The sequence below is a fragment of the Cololabis saira genome, chromosome 3 (assembly GCF_033807715.1).
Source record: "Cololabis saira isolate AMF1-May2022 chromosome 3, fColSai1.1, whole genome shotgun sequence".
Lineage (NCBI taxonomy): Eukaryota > Metazoa > Chordata > Actinopteri > Beloniformes > Belonidae > Cololabis > Cololabis saira.
In genome coordinates, this window is record NC_084589.1 from 4003203 (window position 1) to 4024230 (window position 21028).

The following is a 21028-nucleotide window of genomic DNA, read 5'->3' on the forward strand; positions in this document are numbered from 1 at the left end:
GCTGCGGCTGATGGTTTTTAGGTCAGGTGGATGAAATATTAACCACAGAGAGCTGTTATAAATAGACACAAGTGAACACAGAGTCATGCATAATAATGGCTGAACTTATCTTACTGTAAAGTCACACTGGATGAAATCCAGCTTGGTTTTGCTGGTTTCTATTACAAGAAACAGCCGGTTTATACAGTATATTGGACCTAAAGAGTGTGAATTCATACGTGTTCATGTCAGAGCGACAACATGAATTCTGTCGTGTCCAGTTGCAACAATTCCCAGGGATTTGCTGAAGCGGCTGCATGGGGAGTCTCATCGCTCAGGGCCAAGGACACGCACAAAGGACTTGTATTCATGGAGGAATTTTCAGGATTACAATGTAATTCAAAGCACATGACGCATGATTGAGTCACCGGGGTTCTATGCATTCTAAATATATATCTCTTTACATCTTTTCCATTTATCAATTTCCCTCCGCAGACTGACATTTGAATAGGATATTGGACCAAACAGTCTGTACTCACTTATATGACTGTACATTTACATAACAATTAAAGAATGTGAACAGTCTACGTTGGCTCCTGCTTAAACACATGCCGATCACAGTCAGAGAAAATCATTTATTCTTCCAGACCAGGGGTCTCAACCCGCAATTCTAGAGCCGCATGTGGCTCTTTAGCGCCGCCCTAGTGGCTCCTGCAGCTTTTTCAAAAATGTTTGACCTTTTTTTTCCTTTTCTTTTTCTCTTTTTTCCTTTTTTTCTTCTTTTTAGGGCCCGAGCTCCTTCAGTGCGAAGGCCCTATTGTATCTAGGAATTTTTTTTCTTCTGACAAAAGGAAGGCCTTTTTGCCCCCCTAAACTTGCCCAAAAAGTCACCAAATTTTGCACGCAAGACCGGCCTGGCGAAAAATCTGATATTTAATGGTATGCATTAATGGGCGTGGCGAAATGGCTCAACAGCGCCCCCCGGAAAACTTTGTGCCTCAAGCCCCACAATACGGTTTGACGTACATGCACGAAAATCGGTACACACCTGTATCATGGCGCAACTTAAAGAAAAGTCTCTTGGCGCCATGGCCGAAAATGAACAGGAAGTCTGCCATTTTTAATTAATTGTGTCATTTTGGCGAAATTTATGCCATTCCTTCGGCAGTTAATTCAGCCCGAACCGTATCGTGAACCCAGGTGTGTTATACATCAAAATGTGCGTCTCCATCCTCCGACACCACGCATTACTTTTCTCTTTCAAAAGTGTTACCGTGGCAACGCTAGACGCCAAAAAGCGCGCCCACCCTTCATCTGATTGGTTCAGACAGAAAAAACTTTGCGCCTCAAGCCCCACAATACGGTTTGACGTACATGAACGAAAATCGGTACACACCTGTATCACGTCGCAACTTAAAGAAAAGTCTCTTGGCGCCATGGCCGAAACTGAACAGGAAGTCGGCCATTTTGAACATTCTGAATTAATCGCGTAATTTTGGAGCAATATATGCCATTCCTTCAAGAATTAATTCAGCCCGAACCGTAATGTGCACCCAGGTGTGTTATACATCAAAATGTGCGTCTCCATCCTGCGACTACGTGCATTACTTTTCTCTTTCAAAAGTGTTACCGTGGTGACGCTAGACGCCAAAAAGCGCGCCCCCCCTTCATCTGATTGGTCCATATTTGATAGTTCTCCAAAAGTCACCAAATTTTGCATGCAAGCCAGGCCTGGCAAAAAATGTGATATTTCATGGTTTGCATTAATAGGCGTGGCCTAACGGCTCAACAGCGCCCCCTAGAAAACTTTTATCTACCATAACATTTGACTGGTTTGACATAAAGAGTCGTGGGTGGTGTCATGGGACTCGGTATTGAGTCCTTGACCATAATTGGTGAAAATTTTCTTCTGATTGGTTGTCCCTATTTTCTGCTATAACTTTTGAATGGTTTGACATAGAGAGTCGTGGGTGGTGTCACCTGAATCGGTATTGAGTCCTTGAGCTTCATTGGCCTGAATTAGCCCCGCCCCTTCTTCTGATTGGTTGTCCCTATTTTCTGCTATAACTTTTGAATCGTTTGACATAGAGAGTCGTGGGTGGTGTCATTTCTGATATGCTTATGGGGGACGGTGGCCGTGAGTGTGAGGGCCCGTTCATCGCTGCTTGCAGCTTTAATTTTTCCTTTTTTCTCTTTTTTCTTTTCTTTTTTTCTCTATTCTCCTTTTTTTCTCTTTTTTTCTTCATTTTTCCTTTCCTTTTTAATCTCGACATTTCGACTTTTTTCTCGACATTTTGACTTTTTTCTCGAAATTTTGACTTTTTTTCTCAACATTTCGACTTTTTTGTTAACATTTGACTTATCTCAACATTTCGACTTTTTTCTCGACATTTCGACCTTTTTCCTCAAGATTGTACTTCAACATTAATCTTGACATTTCAACTTTTTTCTCGACATTTCGACTTTTTTCTCGAAGTGCATAATGAAAAATAAATCTTCCCCCAGTTCTAACTAATATAGAAACATGCAGCATGTGATGTCTTCATTCTAAGGCTGATACAAGACTTTTCATTTTTTGCGGCTCCAGACATATTTGTTTTTTGTGTTTTTGGTCCAATATGGCTCTAAAACATTTTGGGTTTTGACCCCTGTTCCAGACCAAGGTGCAAGTGGGACAGTATTTATATTGTTTGTATGTCATTGGGACCCTTTTTTGAAGAGTGCTCTAGTGGAGACTCTTTTTTTATTTTTTATTTTGAAGCATCATTTGTAATCATTGGACTGTTTATACCAGGGGTCACCAACCCTGGTCCTCGAAGGCCGGTGTCCCTGCAGGTTTTAGATGTTTCTCTGCTTCATTGCACCATGATACAAGTGACTGTGTCATCAACAGAACTGTGCAGCCCTGGATGACAAGCTGATGACGATGATTAATTAGAATCAGGTGTGTTAAAGCAGGGAAACATGTAAAACATGCAGGACACCGGCCCTCGAGGACCAGGGTTGGTGACCCCTGGTTTATACTCATCTTTGCAGGGATGTGCAACTCGTGAGCTCCTTTTGAAATTGCAGCATAAACAATTATTTCCACACTTTAAATAGACTCAGATGGGTAAGATGTTTAAAACCTGCTTTCAAAGAATGTTCCCAATTTTCCTTTTTTAGCTATTTTAATTAAAATGTATTTTAAAAAAAAGGGAGATGGACAACAGCTTTTGTGTTTAGAGTGTAATTGCATCTGTGCATGCTTGGTGGAGATCAAGAAACAGCAACAAAACGCTCAGCGTTTCTGACACACTGAAACCTGATGTTCCATTGGCTGTGTCTTGGATTTAATCAAGGTACATAGGTATAAAAAACTAAAAAGAAGGAGGAGGAAAGGAATACAAGAAAAGTTGTGAAAGGACTGAAAAGAATGACCTTCTAGTAGGGATGGGCGGTATGGACTAAAACATGTATCACAATCATTTCTGGCATTTATCCCAATAACGATAAAAATGACGATAAAAAAATACAAATTCAACTCCACCTTTGTAACTATAAATCTATCACCACATTCAGTCTTTGGAGCCCCCAAATCACTGCTCTAAAAGAATACTAAATGCTACTAAACTAAACTAAATTAAATTGAATTGATAAAAAACAATTAAATGAGTTACACCTGTACTGCAAAACTGGAATGACTCAGATCCTCCATGTTTGTTACACAAAAACCTCATCAACGGGAATTTATCCTTCTTTCTTTCTTTCTTTCTTTCTTTCTTTCTTTCTTTCTTTCTTTCTTTCTTTCTTTCTTTCTTTCTTTCTTTCTTTCTTTCTTTCTTTCTTTCTTTCTTTCTTTCTTTCTTTCTTTCTTTCTTTCTTTCTTTCTTTCTTTCAGGCTCCTTTCTTTCTTTCAGGCTCATATCCATCCATCCATCCATCCATCCATCCATCCACCCTTCACGTACGTTGTGCGTGGATTTAACGCAGAATCATAAATCAGCTTTACAAAAAAAGGTCATCAACAGGAATTTATTATTTTAACCGCGAGATGACAAATTCTTACCGTGGGGAATTTTTTGGACGCTATATCGTGACGTGAACAGTAAAATATCACCCATTCCTACCTTCTAGGGTTTTATTTAGGGAAACAGTTGGGCACGTGTTTGTTAACTAGACTGTTTTGGCCATTGGAAATGCTGTCCCACCTTTCCACAGCTACTAACGGGACGATGTTGGCGATTCAGGGCCGGGGAGCGGCACGTACCTGTCTGATGGTCCGGGCCACCAGGCTCTCCAGCACCGGGCCTCGGTCTTCATGGAGAAGGTGAACTTCATCCAAGATTAGAAGACGCACAATCTGGGAGAGAGCCACGTCTCCGACACTCTTCCTAGTCACAACGTCCCACTTCTCTGGGGTCGTCACCAACATCTGGAAACAACACAGGACACAGTGGGCTACGGGGGCTGCTCTTTCTGCAAATTAAGGCATAATAAATGGATAATATATGAATAACAAGTGATCTTCCTTTTGCTACATCAATGTGACATAGAAAATAAACAAGAAATAGGTTTGGAGTGAGCAATGCCAACATCTGTTAGCACAAAGAAGATGGAGCTGGTTTCCCCAACGGTGCTACTGGAGATGGAAACAACAATGAAATGACAGAAAGTGAACTTTCCTCGGAGAATTGACCTATGCCCTTTAATGGAACTGTGTGGATGTTTCTACCAGCTCTCGTTTGTGCACGCTTGTTCTTCTTTTGGAGTACTTTAATGAATGAAAATGGAATGTACCATGTACACTTTAACAAAGAGGATTATGCTGACATTTTGAGACAGTTTAGTTCTCTCTCCCATTGACCTGATGTTTTATGTAACCGTGCCTGGACAGTATAAAACAGGAGTCGGCAACCCGCGGCTCTTTAGCGCCGCCCTGGTGGCTCCCTGGAGCTTTTTCAAAAATGTTTGACCTTTTTTTTCCTTTTTTTCTTTTTTCTTTTTTTCCTTTTTCTTCTTTTTTTCTTCCTTTTTCCTTTCCTTTTTAATCTCGACATTTCGACTTTTTTCTCAAAATTGTAACTTTTTTCTGGACATTTCAACTTTTTTCTCGACATTTCAACTTTTTTCTCAACATTTTGACTTTTTTCTCGAGGTGCATAATGAAATAAAAAATCTTCCCCCAGTTCTAACTAATATAGAAACATGCAGCATGTGTTGTCTTCATTCTAAGGCTGATACAAGACTTTTCATTTTCTGCGGCTCCAGACATTTTTTTTGTGTGTTTTTGGTCTAATATGGCTCTAAAACATTTTGGGTTGCAGACCTCTGATATAAAACATGACTCCAGCTCTCTCAGTGACACTACCATTGAAAAATATGATGTCAGATTCACGGCTCATCAAAACCCAATAGTCCGTAGCTCTGCTCATTACAACACAGACAGAAGCACCAAATCCCCAGAACAACATACCATAATAACAGCTGTAGAACATTACTCACACTCTCTGCGCTTTATAACAACAGTGTTTGGAAGATGCTCATGATTCACTCCACAACATGATCATATCCTGCTCTGTTTGTGCTCCAGAGTCAGCACATTTGCTTTTGTTCTGGCATTCCTGTCACACTAATTATAATCAACAGTACCAACATTTTATCTGTATCAGATGTAAACAGACACCTTCTCAGCACATTGCTGACTAAATACAATTCCAGTGCACTTTTATTCCCTCATTTCAGGAAAAACACTACAATGCATAATTAATCGTGTGTGAATTATTTGGCAACCTGTCCGGGTGCCTGCAAATTCCTATTAAACTCTTCCTATAAAAACAGTTCATTAAATCCCCTCTAGTTTGAATTTAAATCAATGTATCCAGCCATTAGAGACTGGCATGTTCACAGAAAAGGAAGCGCCTGCTCCTAATTTAAGCTACTAGTTGATCTAAATGGAGGTCCTGGAAAATGGAGCATGGGCCAAAGTGCTTTTTTAATTGCTTCACAAACACACACAAGGAAGTGCAGAAAATACATCCCATTGTTTGGCTGAAAAATGCTATTTAGTCTATTCATCAACTGAAGGCACAGAGACTGAAATCGATGCCTTAAATCCACTGACACTAGGACTTGCGTGGAAGATAATTTAGGTTCCTCACAGTAATTGTGACAACTTAATCAGATAACAAGTCCATACATCTGAAAACAATCTCAATATTAGCCTGGAAGAACTGGTTTTATTAATGAACACATTACTAAATTAACCGCAACAGGGACAGAGAAAAGCTGTTTTTTTAAATAAAGATTACAGGTGGGTGGATTTAGTAGTAAGTATATTCTTATGTCAACGCCTGCATCGCGCTGATCGGTAGATTCACACTATAGTCTGTCCATGCCTGCAGTGGGCGGGGTCTGCAGTGGGCGGGGCCTGTAGTGGGCGGGGCCTGTAGAGGGAGTGGCCTGCAGTGGGCGGAGCCTGCAGTGTGAGGGGCCTGCAGTGGGCGGGGTCTGCAGTGGGCGGGGCCTGCAGTGGGAGGGGTCTGCAGTGGGCGGAGCTGCGCTGCAAAACTGCAGGGAACAAAGTGCATATAATCTACACCAGCGGTCAGCAACCCAAAATGTTTTAGAGCCATATTGGACCAAAAACACAATTAATAAAATAAAAAGGAAAGGAAAAGGGAAGAAAAAAGAGAAAAGAAAGAAGAAAAAAGGAAAAAAAGAAGAAAAAAAGGAAAAAAGAAGAAAAAAGAAAAGAAAAAAAAGAAGAAAAAGAGAAAAAAGGAAAAAAAGAGAGAAAAAAGGAAAAAAGAGAAAAAAAGAAGAAAAAAAGGTCAAACATTTTTGAAAAATCTCCAGGAGCCACTAGGGCGGCGCTAAAGAGCCACATGCGGCTCTAGAGCCGCGGGTTGCCGACCCCTACCCTAGGGTAACAACCAAGTCTGCCTTTAGAGATGAACATACCGTGCTGTTGAGACTGACGTAACATTCCTGCTTTCTAGCCAGTGGTTTTACATCTGAGTAGCAATCAGAAACGAAACCCTAGAGACCTGAAGCCGGAGGTAACTGACAGACACAGAGACCTGTTGTGTTTGTCTGACTGTGTTTTCATCGCATTTGTTGTTGAAACACCTTGTAAATGGCCACAGCGAGGTTCCAGCAGCAGCAGCTCCTTGTTCCCTCATTACCGGCCTGCCAGCAAACACAACGGGGAGTCTCTCATGCTGCCTGGAGGAGAGAGCTGACCGGAACATGCGTGTTCTGTGTGCTTTGTTCTGTTTGACAGACGGCCTTGTAGGGATTCTTACAGGACACGTCATTCTGCAGATATTTCAGCGGTTGTAAACACAAGCTTCAGGTAGGAAGTACACAAAGAAGATTTATTGTTGTTTTCTACATCTTTAGCAGACGTAGAAAACATTTCCTCAGCCATGTCATTTCTTCAGATGAATGTTGACGTCTCCTTATTCATTCCGCAGCCGAGACACACTTGCCATCTGGGAGGCACTGCCGACATTCCCTGCCTTACACACACACACACACACTTGATACCATGTCTTTAGTTAGATATTTATGGATATTTAGTTTCCATGGGGTGACATTTACCTACACACATGACCTGCATACAGTGGGGAGAACAAGTATTTGATACACTGCCGATTTTGCAGGTTTTCCCACTTGAAAAGCATGTAGAAGTCTGTAATTTTTATTATAGGTACTCTTCAACTGTGAGTGACAGAATCTAAAAAAAAAATCCAGAAAATGACATTGTATGATTTTTAAGTAATTCATTTGCATTTTATTGCATGACATAAGTATTTGATCACCTGTCAACCAGTAAGACTTCCGGCTCTCACAGACCTGTTAGTTGTTCTTTAAGAAGCCATCCTGTTCTCCACTCATTACCTGTATTAACTGCAGCTGTTTGAACTGGTTACCTGTATAAAAGACACCTGTCCACACACTCAATCAAACAAACTCCAACCTCTCCACAATGACCAAGACCAGAGAGCTGTGTAAGGACATCAGGGATAAAATTGTAGACCTGCACAAGGCTGGGATGGGCTACTGGACAATAGGCAAGCAGCTTGGTGAGAAGGCAACAACTGTTGGTGCAATTATTAGAAAATGGAAGAAGTTCAAGATGACGGTCAATCTCCCTCGGTCTGGGGCTCCATGCAAAATCTCACCTGGTGGGGCATCAATGATCATGAGGAAGGTGAGGGATCAGCCCAGAACTACACGGCAGGACCTGGTCAATGACCTGAAGAGAGCTGGGACCACAGTCTCAAAGAAAACCATTAGTAACACACTACGCCGTCATGGATTAAAATCCTGCAGCGCACGCAAGGTCCCCCTGCTCAAGCCAGTGCATGTCAAGGCCCGTCTGAAGTTTGCCAATGACCATCTGGATGATCCAGAGGAGGAATGGGAGAAGGTCATGTGGTCTGATGAGACTAAAATAGAGCTTTTTGGTCTAAACTCCATTCGCCGTGTTTGGGGGAAGAAGAAGGATGAGTACAACCCCAAGAACACCATCCCAACCGTGAAGCATGGAGGTGGAAACATCATTCTTTGGGGATGCTTTTCTGCAAAGGGGACAGGATGACTGCATCGTATTGAGGGGAGGATGGATGGGGCCATGTATCGCGAGATCTTGGCCAACAACCTCCTTCCCTCAGTAAGAGCATTGAAGATGGGTTGTGGCTGGGTCTTCCAGCATGACAACGACCCGAAACACACAGCCAGGGCAACTAAGGAGTGGCTTCGTAAGAAGCATTTCAAGGTCCTGGAGTGGCCTAGCCAGTCTCCAGACCTGAACCCAATAGAAAATCTTTGGAGGGAGCTGAAAGTCCGTATTGCCCAGCGACAGCCCCGAAACCTGAAGGATCTGGAGAAGATCTGTATGGAGTGGGCCAAAATCCCTGCTGCAGTGTGTGCAAACCTGGTCAAGAACTACAGGAAACGTCTGATCTCTGTAATTGCAAACAAAGGTTTCTGTACCAAATATTAAGTTCTGTTTTTCTGATATATCAAATACTTATGTCATGCAATAAAATGCAAATTAATTACTTAAAAATCATACAATGTGATTTTCTGGATTTTTTTTTAGATTCCATCACTCACAGTTGGGAAAACCTGCAAAATCGGCAGTGTATCAAATACTTGTTCTCCCCACTGTACGTGCATACGCACATTCTATGTTTAGTTTAATCTTTAATGCTATTCTATTTTTTGGTGAACCGACCCCAGCGCGTGAAGCTCGGTGCTCACCTCTCCTCCCCCCGCACTCTCAGCACTGGCTCTCCTCAGGGCTGTGTGCTGAGCCCACTACTGTACTCCCTCTCTCAGCACTGGCTCTCCTCAGGGCTGTGTGCTGGGCCCACTAGTGTACTCCCTCTACACATCGGACCGCAGCCCCGCCCACCGAGAGAACGTCATTGTCAAGTTTGCTGATGACACAACGGTGGTGGGGCTGATCACAGGGGGAAACGAGGCGGCCTACAGAGATGAGTCCTTAAACTTGGTGAGTGGTGTGCACTGAACAACCTGGCACTGAACACCACCAAAACCAAGGAGCTCATCCTGGTTTTCAGGCGGAACCAAGCCGCCCCCGCCCCCCTGCACATCAACGGTGATTGTGTGGAGCAAGTGCAGTCCTTCAAGTTCCTGGGCGTCCCCATCACTGCAGACCTCTCCTGGTCCGTCAACACCACTGCACTGGTGAAGAAGGCTCAGCAGCAGCTACACTTCCTGAGGGTGCTGAGGAAGGAGAACTTGAACACACAGCTGCTGGTGGCCTTCTACCGTTCCACCATAGAGAGCCTGCTGACCTTCTACCTTCTACCGTTCCACCATCGAGAGCCTGCTGACCTTCTACCTTCTACCGTTCCACCATCGAGAGCCTGCTGACCTTCTACCTTCTACCGTTCCACCATCGAGAGCCTGCTGACCTTCTACCTTCTACCGTTCCACCATAGAGAGCCTGCTGACCTTCTACCTTCTACCGTTCCACCATCGAGAGCCTGCTGACCTTCTACCTTCTACCGTTCCACCATCGAGAGCCTGCTGACCTTCTACCTTCTACCGTTCCACCATAGAGAGCCTGCTGACCTTCTACCTTCTACCGTTCCACCATCGAGAGCCTGCTGACCTTCTACCTTCTACCGTTCCACCATCGAGAGCCTGCTGACCTTCTACCATCTACCGTTCCACCATCGAGAGCCTGCTGACCTTCTACCTTCTACCGTTCCACCATCGAGAGCCTGCTGACCTTCTACCGTTCCACCATAGAGAGCCTGCTGACCTTCTACCTTCTACCGTTCCACCATCGAGAGCCTGCTGACCTTCTACCTTCTACCGTTCCACCATCGAGAGCCTGCTGACCTTCTACCTTCTACCGTTCCACCATCGAGAGCCTGCTGACCTTCTACCTTCTACCGCTCCACCATAGAGAGCCTGCTGACCTTCTACCTTCTACCGTTCCACCATAGAGAGCCTGCTGACCCATGCCGTGACAGTGTGGCACTCCAGCTGCACAGAAGCAGACAGGAAGAGGCTGCAGAGGGGCAAACACAGCACAGAAGATCACGGGCTGCCCTCTGCCCTCTCTGCCCTCCCTGTCTGATATCTACAGCTCCTGCTGCCTCAGCAGGGCCAGGAACATTGTAAAGGACAACACCCACCCCGGTTTCCACTTCATCGACCTGTTGCCCTCTGGGAGGAGCTTCAGGTCCTTATGATCCCGAACAAAAAGACTCAGGGACAGCTGCTTCCCCAAAGCTGTGAACTTTCTCAACCAATAAACTACCTCATACTGTGCAATATTTTCTATTTGCTGTCCATAATGTCCCAATATTCCTTACCTATCTATGTGCAATACTCTTCCATCCTTTCAAGTGCAATACTCTTCCATCCTTTCAAGTGCCATATTCTTCCACCCATTCAAGTGCAAGATTCATGTACATTTTTATCTTCCCATTCACTCTTTTCTTATATTGTATATATATATATATATATATATATATATATATATATATATGCACACGTTTCCTTTTTTTGTTCATTTTTGTTGTTTACAGTACTTGTTTATATAGTCTTGCATGTGTGCACTTTGACGGAGCTGCTGCCTGCCCTTCATTGTAGAAGTATAATGATAATAAAGGCTTTCTATTTCTAGACTTGCAAAAGCAAGTCAAGAAATAGAACTGTATGTGATTGATGAGCAGGAACTACTTTTGTAGCTTGGAGGACCTGGAAATAATTAAAAGAACAGATGGAAACAGGAAACATCAAAATTGTGATCTTTTCAAAGTTGTAGCGGCTAAGTTTGTTTTTTTTCTGGTTGTTTAACTTCCGGTCCGCCCCCTATCCAATCAGAACCTTCCCAACCCCCAGACCTGGAGAGGAATTGGAGAAAGACCATCAAACATGTTTTCCATATAAACCTCAATTCGGAATTACTATTTCCATGTAAACTCGAGGGAAAATAGTTTAATTTGGAATAATTTAATTTGGAATAATTAATTCCGAATTAAAAAACATCATGTAACCGTGGCCAGTCAGTCACTAAATAATATCCAGTGTTTCCACAGACCTGAAATGCTCTTGTGCAAAGCCAAGTGTGGGGGAGGGAACGTTGACTTGCTCTTAAGTTTCTACATATAAATGAGTTGAACACTGTAAAGTGACTGACACATGAACAGTGCGTCAGTTTCAGTCAGTCAGGAGCATTTCCAGCGTCAGCTCAGAGATAATCACATTCCCCGTCAGCATTCACTGTTTTTGCCCCCATCGTGTTAAAAGCTGTCGTCAACTGGGCAATTTATTTGAGAAACTTTCTAAATCGTTCCAAAACCTTCAGTTGGGAGGAGTTGAAAAGAAAAGAAAAAGATATGCACTAATTTCCCTGGTGCATCCTGATGCAATAACAGAGTGTGGTTCCGGACGGACTGTTGTTGGACCGGGTGAGAGGGAGAAAGCAGCATCTCTGCTAGTGGTCAGGTCCGCACAGATAAGTGAATGGTGCCGTAAAGAAAGACTAATTCATAAGTTACTCAGAGACCTCATGATAAGTGATCAAGTGGAGAATAAGGATCTTCAGTCTTGATCAACACAGCATGACATTTTAGTGACTGCGTTTCCATGCATCAATAACCCTTTTAAAACCAGAATATTAGCAATAACCCGAATTTGCACGGCCATGTAAACACCAATAACCCCTTTGAATAACCCGAAAATAATCCTTTTAAAACGCAAATATTGGGTCATGTAAACGCCAAACAGAATATCCCCATCAAACGGAACATGAATGTGTTTTCTGCTCATGCTCTGTTCACAAGGAATCCTGGTCTTTTGAGTCCAGGAAGTTCTTATAAACACGGAGAAACACAAGACCAGGAGGAGACTAATCACTTCATAAATGTAATGAAGGATATGAACATTTCTGCATTTGTAGACGGTAGAAAGTACCGGGATAGAAGATTTAAAAGAAGGTGAGAGAAAAGTTGAGCGAAGCAGCATTTGTTTTGAATTTGGATACAGGAAGAAGAAGTGGAAATGACGGTAATTGCTTCATGACGTTCTCCGTGCGTCGCTGGTTTGATCCAGATATCCTGAATGATTAATTACCATGTAAACGGAATATTCCCAATGTTTCAGTAACCGGAATATTAGCAATAACCCCAATTTTGACTGCATGTAAACGTGGTCAGTAATTATTTTAACCAGTTCACAGATGCCTTTTATGGTTTCTGCCTATGTTGTCACCAACAATTTGGTTTTTAGCATTCTCTTTTATATCAAATGTATTAAGGCTGAAATTGGCTGAAGATATCAGCAGCCGTTTCCGTTTGTCATGATGTGACTGGACGTTTTGACACCGTCCTCAGCTCCAGCCTGTCTCTCTGAGACGGCTCCTGCCTTCATGTCATTAACTGATATTCCCTCTCTGGACCACGCACTCCCAGGACGCCAGCCGCCATCACACTGGCATCCATGTGGCATCGTCCTTCTAAAGCCTCTCTGTTTCCATGGTAACTGCAGCAGCATGGAGTGGAGGGTGTAGGAGGATCAGGCACGTGGGAGGAGAACGGAGTGGAAAGGTAAGAGACAGATATTTACATAACCAACCAGTAATAATTAGCAATGACAACCTTGCAAATGTGGCATATGGAGCTGTATAAATAGAACTGTATGAATAGAACTTCATGTGCTGTAATTCAAAAGTAACATCAACAATTTATTATAAAAACATATGTATTAAAACATGTTAATTAGTGCTGTCAAGTGATTAAAAAAGCAGATCGATTGATTAATTAAGATATTTATTGAATTAATCGAATGAATCTCAAAGTGTTGAGAAATGCGGAAATTCATTACATCATTGTAGCAGATCAAAAGATTGATATACTCATTCTACCTGCTTTTTTGCACTGTTTTTCTTTCCTTTGCACTATTTTTTTATCTTACATTTTTAGGGCCCGAGCACCTTCAGTGCGAAGGCCCTATTGTATCTGTAGGAATTTTTTTTCTTTTTCTTTTTCTTTTTCTTCTGACGGAAGGAGGGCATTTTTGCCCCCCTAAACGTGCCCAAAAAATCACCAAATTTTGCATGCAAGTCAGGCCTGGCGAAAAATGTGATATTTAATGGTTTACATTAATAGGCGTGGCAAAATGGCTCAACAGCGCCCCCCAGAAAACTTTGTGGCTCAAGCCCCACAATATGGTTTGACGTACATGCACGAAAATCGCTACACACCTGTATCAGTACACAACTTAAAGAAAAGTCTCTTGGCGACATGGCCGAAACCGAACAGGAAGTCAGCCATTTTGAATTAATCGTGTCACTTTGGCGAAATTTATGCCATTCCTTCGGCAATTAATACGGCCCGAACCGTAACGTGCACCCAAATGTGTTATACATCAAAACGTGCGTCTCCATCCTGCGACTACGCGCATTACTTTTCTCTTTCAAAAGTGTTACCGTGGCGACGCTAAACGCCAAAAAGCGCGCCACCCTTCATCTGATTGGTCCATATTTGATAGTTCCCCAAAAGTCACCAAATTTTGCATGCAAGGCAGGCCTGGTGATAAATTTGATATTTCATGGTTTGTATTAATGGGCGTGGCAAAATGGCTCAACAGCGCCCCCTGGAAAACTTTGTGCCTCAAGCCCCATAATACGGTTTGACGTACATGCACAAAAATCGGTACACACCTGTATCATGGCGCAACTTAAAGAAAAGTCTCTTGGCGCCATGGCCGTAACCCAACAGGAAGTCAGCCATTTTGAAATAATTGTGTAAATTTGGCGCAATTTATGCCATTCCTTCGGCAATTAATACGGCCCCAATCGTAACGTGCACCCAGGTGTGTTATACATCAAAATGTGCGTCTCCATCTTGCGACTATGAGCATTACTTTTCTCTTTCAAAAGTGTTACCGTGACGACGCTAGATGCCAAAAAGCGCGCCTCCCCTTCATCTGATTGGTCCATATTTGATAGCTCTCCAAAAGTCACCAAATTTTGCATGCAAGCCAGGCCTGGTGATAAATTTGATATTTAATGGTTTGCATAAATGGGCGTGGCCTAACGGCTCAACAGCGCCCCCTAGAATACTTTTCTCTGCCATAACATTTGAAAGGTTTGACATAAAGAGTCGTGGGTGGCGTCATGGGACTCGGTATTGAGTCCTTGACCATAATTGGTGAAAATTAGCCCCCCCCCTTCTTCTGATTGGGTGTCCCTATTTTCTGCAATAACTTTTGAATGGTTTGACATAGAGAGTCATGGGTGGTGTCATCAGATTCTGTATGGAATCCTTGAGCTTCTTTGGCCTTAATTAGCCCCGCCCCTTCTTCTGATTGGTTGTCCCGATTTTCTGCTATAACTTTTGAATGGTTTGACATATAGAGTCGTGGGTGGTGTCATTTCTGATATGCTTATGGGGGGCGGTGGCCGTGAGTGCGAGGGCCCGTTCATCGCTGCTTGCAGCTTTAATTTATCTTTTTATCTCCGCTGCAATGTATATAGTGTCCATATTTTGTAATTATATATATCTTTACTGTTTTACCTTTTTACCCCCTTCCCCGCATGCGTGTGTGTGTCTGTGAGTTTCCCCATTGAGGGAGTAATAAAGGAATATCTTATCTCTTATCTTATCTTATATATAACCACAAAAAAAGTGGCTTTATAAAGTTTTTTTTACAGACTTGAACAGATCCAGTCCTAGCCATTTACAGGACTGTCTCAGAAAATTTGAATATAGTGATTTTTCACATTACGCCATCGTCACAGACTTGCTTCCTGAGGAAATACTACGGAACAATCCAAGCAGCCAAGATAACTGCTCACCAGAAACACCAGGTAACCGGGAGGGGGAAGAGGAAGGGCGGCGTCAGAGCCGGGCTCATCCAAATCCAAAACAAATGCTGTTTCGTGCAATTTTTCTCTCACCTTCTTGTAAATCTTCTATCCCGGTACTTTCTACCGTCTACAAATGCAGAAATGTTCATATCCTTCATTACATTTATGAAGTGATTAGTCTCCTCCTGGTCTTGTGTTTCTCCGTGTTTAGAAGAACTTCCTGGACTCAAAAGACCAGGATTCCTTGTGAACAGAGCATGTGCAGAAAACAAATTCCTGTTCCGTTTGATGGGGATATTCCGTTTGGTGTTTACATGACCCAATATTCAGGTTTTAAAAGGAGTAACCCAGGGCTCATATTCAGGTTTTTAAAAACCCGAATATGAGCAAATTCAGGTTATTCAAAGGGGTTATTGGTGTTTACATGGCCGTGCAAATTCACATTATTGCCAATATTGGGGTTTTAAAAGGGTTATTGATGCATGGAAACACAGTCACTGGTGCTTGACGATGGTCGTGAGGGAGGAACTGTTCACCCCGGACATCCAGCTACTCCCTTGGTCCTTTTTATCTCCCCAGAGAGTTTCCTCAGCTCTTTCTTATCCTGGTTTACATCCACCCCAGAGCTAATGCGGCCGTAGCTACCCAACACATCACAGAATCATTTAATAAACTGGATCATAAATCACTGGACTCTCCCAAATTCATCATGGGCTATTTCAACCACTGCGCTCCGGATAAATCACTTAAAGATTACCATCAGTACATCACATGCTGCACACGCCTGAAGAAGACACTTCACAAATGCTGTGGTTCAGTTGCCAACCCATACAGAACTGTCCCCTGGTCCCCGCCTCATGGCTCTGCTGATCACCATGCCATCCTGCCGGCTCCAGCACACACTCCTGTTAGAAGGAGGGCAAAGAAAACCAACGAAAGCATCCTTACACTCCAAGGATGGTTTGAATCCACCAACTAAGACAGGGGTCGGCAACCCGTGGATCTAGAGCCGCATGCGGCTCTTTAGCGCCGCCCTAGTGGCTCCTGGAGCTTTTTAAAAAAAATGTTTGACCTTTTTTTTCCTTTTTTTCTTCCTTTTTTTCTTCTTTTTCTTCTTTTATCCTTTTTCTTCTTTTTTTTCCTTTTTCTTCTTTTTTTCCTTTTTTGTTCCTTTCCTTTTTAATCTCGACATTTTGACTTTTTTCTCGACATTTTGACTTTTTTCCTCAACATTTCGACTTTTTCCTCGAGATTGTACATCAACATAAATCTCAACATTTCGACTTTTTTCTCGACATTTTGACTTTTTTCCTCAACATTTCGACTTTTTCTCGAAATTTCGACTTTTTTATTGAGATTGTACTTCAACATTAATCTCTACATTTCGACTTTTTTCTCAAAATTTTGACTTTTTTCTCAACATCTTCCCCAACAACAAACCCTGGATCACGAAAGAGCTCAAGGAGATCCTCAACATACATACTTACAGAAAAGTCTGTTTAAAAAGGTAGGCTTTTAGTTGGCTTTTAAAAGAGCTCACAGACTCAATAGATCTAAAGAAGAAAAGAAAGCAGAGCATTCCAAAATTTAGCGGCCATAACCTTGAAAGCTCGGTCACCACGAGTCTTAAGGCGGGTGCGAGGGACGGCCAGTAAGTTCTGCATATTTGATCTGAGCGGGCAAGCTGGTGAATACAGTTCCAGTAGGTCAGTTATATAAAGGAGAGCCTGACCATGCAGTTCTCTGTGGGTGAGGGTGAGGATTTTAAACTGTTTTCTAAATGAAACCAGGAGCCAGTGGAGAGATTTAAGTATGGGAGTGATGTGTGACCATCTGTTTGACCTGGTGAGTCGTCTTGCGGCAGCATTTTGGACTAACTGCAGGTGATCCAGAGCAGAAGAACTGAGTGCAGTGAAAAGTGCGTTGCAGTAGTCGATCCGGGATGAGATGAAAGCATGTATGAGCATTTCACTTTCAGCGGTGGAAACTATGGATCTCAGTTCGCTGATGTTACGTAAGTGAAAGAAGCAAGTTCTGGTCAGCTGTTTAATGTGGGAGTCAAATGATAGTGATTGGTCAAATATTACCCCCAGGTTGTGCAGGTTGGAGTGAGCAGCAGTGGAAAGGGTGCCGATGCTTTGAAGAACTAGTGGAGTGATCGTATCTGGAGCAATAACCGGAACCTCAGTGTTGCTGTCGTTTAGCTGCAAATAGTTTCTTATTGCACCAATACAATCTTGGAGTATGGATAGCTTTGTAACTTCACCTGGCTTAACAGAAAAATGTAGTTGGATGTCGTCAGCATATAAATGACAGGGGATATTGTAACTGTTTATAATATGTCCCAGGGGTAGCAGGTAGAGAGAAAATAAAAGTGGCCCCAACACCGAACCTTTCGGGACACCACAGTACAGGAGAGGAGTCTGATGAAAGGTCTCCATTTGAAAGTGAGAAGCTTCTGTCAGAGAGGTAAGATGTTATCCAGTCCAGGGCTATGCCTGATATGCCAGCACTCTCACGGAGTCGTTGGATCAGGATATAGTGGTCAAAGGCAGAGCTGGGGTCAAGTAGGACCAGCACAGTGCAGTCACCTGCATCAGTAGACGTTAAAATGTCATTGGAAACCTTTAAGAGAGCAGTTTCATTAGAGTGCATCTTTCTAAATCCCGACTGGAACTTGTCAATAATATTGTGCCTTTCTAATACAGAAAGAGTTGGGTTGGCAACAACCTTTTCTAAGATTTTTGACAAGAAGGGGAGTTTAGATATAGGCCTATAGTTAATTGGCAGATCAGGGTCCAAATTTCATTTCTTTAATCTGGGCTGGATGGTTGTTTAACCATCCAGCCCAGGGGACTTAACCTGCAGATGGGGAGGAGTGTACAACGGCTGTCACATCGGGGCCAATGGTTGGCAAGACTTTTAGAAAAAGGGAGGGTGGTAGTACCTCCAGAGGGCTGGAGGACAGTTTCATTTTTTGCGGCTCCAGACATATTAGTTTTTTGTGTTTTTGGTCCAATAAGGCTCTAAAACATGTTGGGTTGCCGACCCCTGGACTAGCAGGACAGATCACGCAGGAGGCACACACCGTCCTCCCAGTGTTTGAGTGTCTCCCCTCAGGACGCCGGCCCCGCTGTCCCTGCTGCAGGACACATGTCTCTTTCCACCAAACCGGTTGGAGTCAGTGCTGGTGCACAAGTCATTCAACCTGCCAGCCAGCTGAGTACCGGTTTGCTTTTCCATAGCTCGGCGTGCTAAGTGGAGCTACGTCATTACGAAAGTTGAAGCAACAACAATGTATTTGCTCTAATACGGACTTGGTCCACGTAGCCCCTCCGTGGATCAGGTTGTCTCCTCCTTAGACCACTGCTGCTTTGCTGCATCCAGATTCATGTATTGCTTATTTGAAAATGTCTCCGCCTCGCAGTCTTGTTATTGCTGTTGGTCTTAATAACCCCCCCCCATCCGCTGGTTCTTTCCTCTAGCCCAGCAAAGAGTTGGTGCTACCTTGGAACCGGTTCTTCTGGCCTGGAGCCAGTTCTTTGTGAGTAAAAACAGAAAACCCGGTCTCAAACTCAGCACTGGCCCAAAACCAGAACCAGAACCAGCCTGGAACCGGTTTGGTGGGAAAGGGGTACCAACCACCTTTGTCCCCAGGGCTGTCCAGTTCCTCAACTCCTGACGCCCCCAAACTATCAGAAACAACCCCCCACTCCCGACTGAACAAGCTGTGAATTTTATCTACCTCCTTTTGCTAGTTTCTTTCCTCATGCCTGCACCTTCACCCCATAAAGCTGTTTATTCTTTTATGCTTATATTGGTCTTCATGCTCGACTCCACTTTATTCTGTTTGAGATCAGTTATCATATCTTATCCATCACAGCACTACGGCCACTTTATTCTTCAGTATTCATCTATTACAGGGGTGTTCAACTAAAACTTTAAGAGCTCCAGTCAGATATAGATATAGATATAGATATATATATATATATATATATATATATATATATATATATATATATATATATATATATATATATATATATATATATATATATATATATACACATACACACACACACACACATATAATTACCCCCACCCCCCCGGGACAAATACATTTTTCTTGAAATGGCATTTGAATCAAATTTCTCATTTCATTTTTGATAGTAAAGTGTTCCATAATGACCCCAATCAAGGCCACAAGAAACATTTAAGTGTAACATATCTGCAGGATCTCTGCAGCCATGCTCAAGTATTCCATGCTCCCCCGTCCTCCCTCACAGCGTGAGACTGAAGTCCTGCCAGAACCCCCGCTCTAGCACGAACATCAAACGGGCAGGATGAAAGAAATGGTGAGGGAGAGAAGACAACCAAGGTTGGAGAGCAGCACATTCAGACAACTCTGGCCTTTTACAAATGTGGACACTATTACTTTGTGTGGATGTGCTGAAACCAGTACTGGAGTTGAGGGGGGATGAAGGGGGGATGAGGGGGAATGGCATCCCCCCTGAAATAAAAACGGTCCAAATCATCCCCCCCTGAAATAAAAACGGTCCAAATCATCCCCCCTGTAAAACTGACATCCCTCCTTTCCATCCCTTATGTCATTTCATCAATGAATGTGGTTTTACTGCTATTTCAACATTTAGAGTCATCACCAGAAAAATAACTTATTTGACAATTTTCACCTGTTTCAAGTAAATTTTCATTTGAAATAAGTAGGAAAATCTGCCAGTGGGACAAGATTTATCTTCTTATTACAAACAAAAAAATCTTGTTCCACTGGCAGATTTTTCTACTTATTTTAAGTGAAAATCTACTTGAAACAGGTGAAAATTGTTGTTTTTTCAAGTGATGAGTCTTGTTTTAAGTGTAATGAGATTTTTTTACTAAAATGAGACATTTTAACTAGAAATAAGACAAATATTCTTGTTAAGATTTTGAGTTTTTGCCGAAATCCATTTAACTTATCCTGTGAAGGACAGAGTCATATTGATAAGTTCAGAAAACTGTTTTTTAGGGCCCGAGCACTGAAAGTGCGAGGACCCTATTGTATCTGTGATGTTTATTATTCTTCTTATTATTATTATTCTCGCCAGAAATTAATTCCCTTTTTGGAGGCCTTAAAATGCTCCAAAACTCACCAAATTTTGCACACGCTTCCAGAGTCGCGAAAAATTACGTATTTTATGGTCGACAGGCATGGGTCGACAAGAATGGGCTCCATAGCGCCACCTATTTTATGTTTTTCGACGAGCCCCACAATATGGTTTGACCTGCAGCAATGACCTTTATGTGTCTATTACATCAGACAAAGCCCTACAAAAAAAGTGTCTTGGACCCATGCTCTAAGTTACACAGGAAGTCCAGCATTTTGAAAAGAAAATGTCAATTTTCATGAATTCTGGTCATTTCCAGGCCTCGTACTTTTACCCAGGGGGCAAAACCCAATTTTTTGGGAAAACAGACATGGAGCGTTGTAAAAGGTTTGACACCAGAAATGATATCTAGGACCTTCAAGGATCACAACCTGGGTGGACAACCCGGTCAACTAGCTGCTGGAAAGCTACAGGGGGCCAAAAACCCTCTTTTTGGGACATTTTCCAGGCGAAATTATGTATCTGCAGATATTTAGGTACTACAATGGCATTAATAGTCATAGAACTATAAAATTTGGCAGAGAGTATGTTGACACATAGG

At 42.7% G+C, this 21028-nt stretch overlaps 1 protein-coding gene across 3 annotated transcripts in view; it reads right to left on the bottom strand.

The window, feature by feature from the left end:
* Window positions 1-21028, bottom strand: part of ascc3 (activating signal cointegrator 1 complex subunit 3) — a 277397-nt gene that overhangs the window by 159833 nt on the left and 96536 nt on the right. For all 3 annotated transcript variants that reach the window (XM_061715394.1, XM_061715404.1, XM_061715413.1), the window contains exon 11: window positions 4229-4393. In XM_061715394.1, the coding sequence (XP_061571378.1) occupies window positions 4229-4393 (165 nt within the window). The remainder of the gene's footprint in view (window positions 1-4228; window positions 4394-21028) is intronic.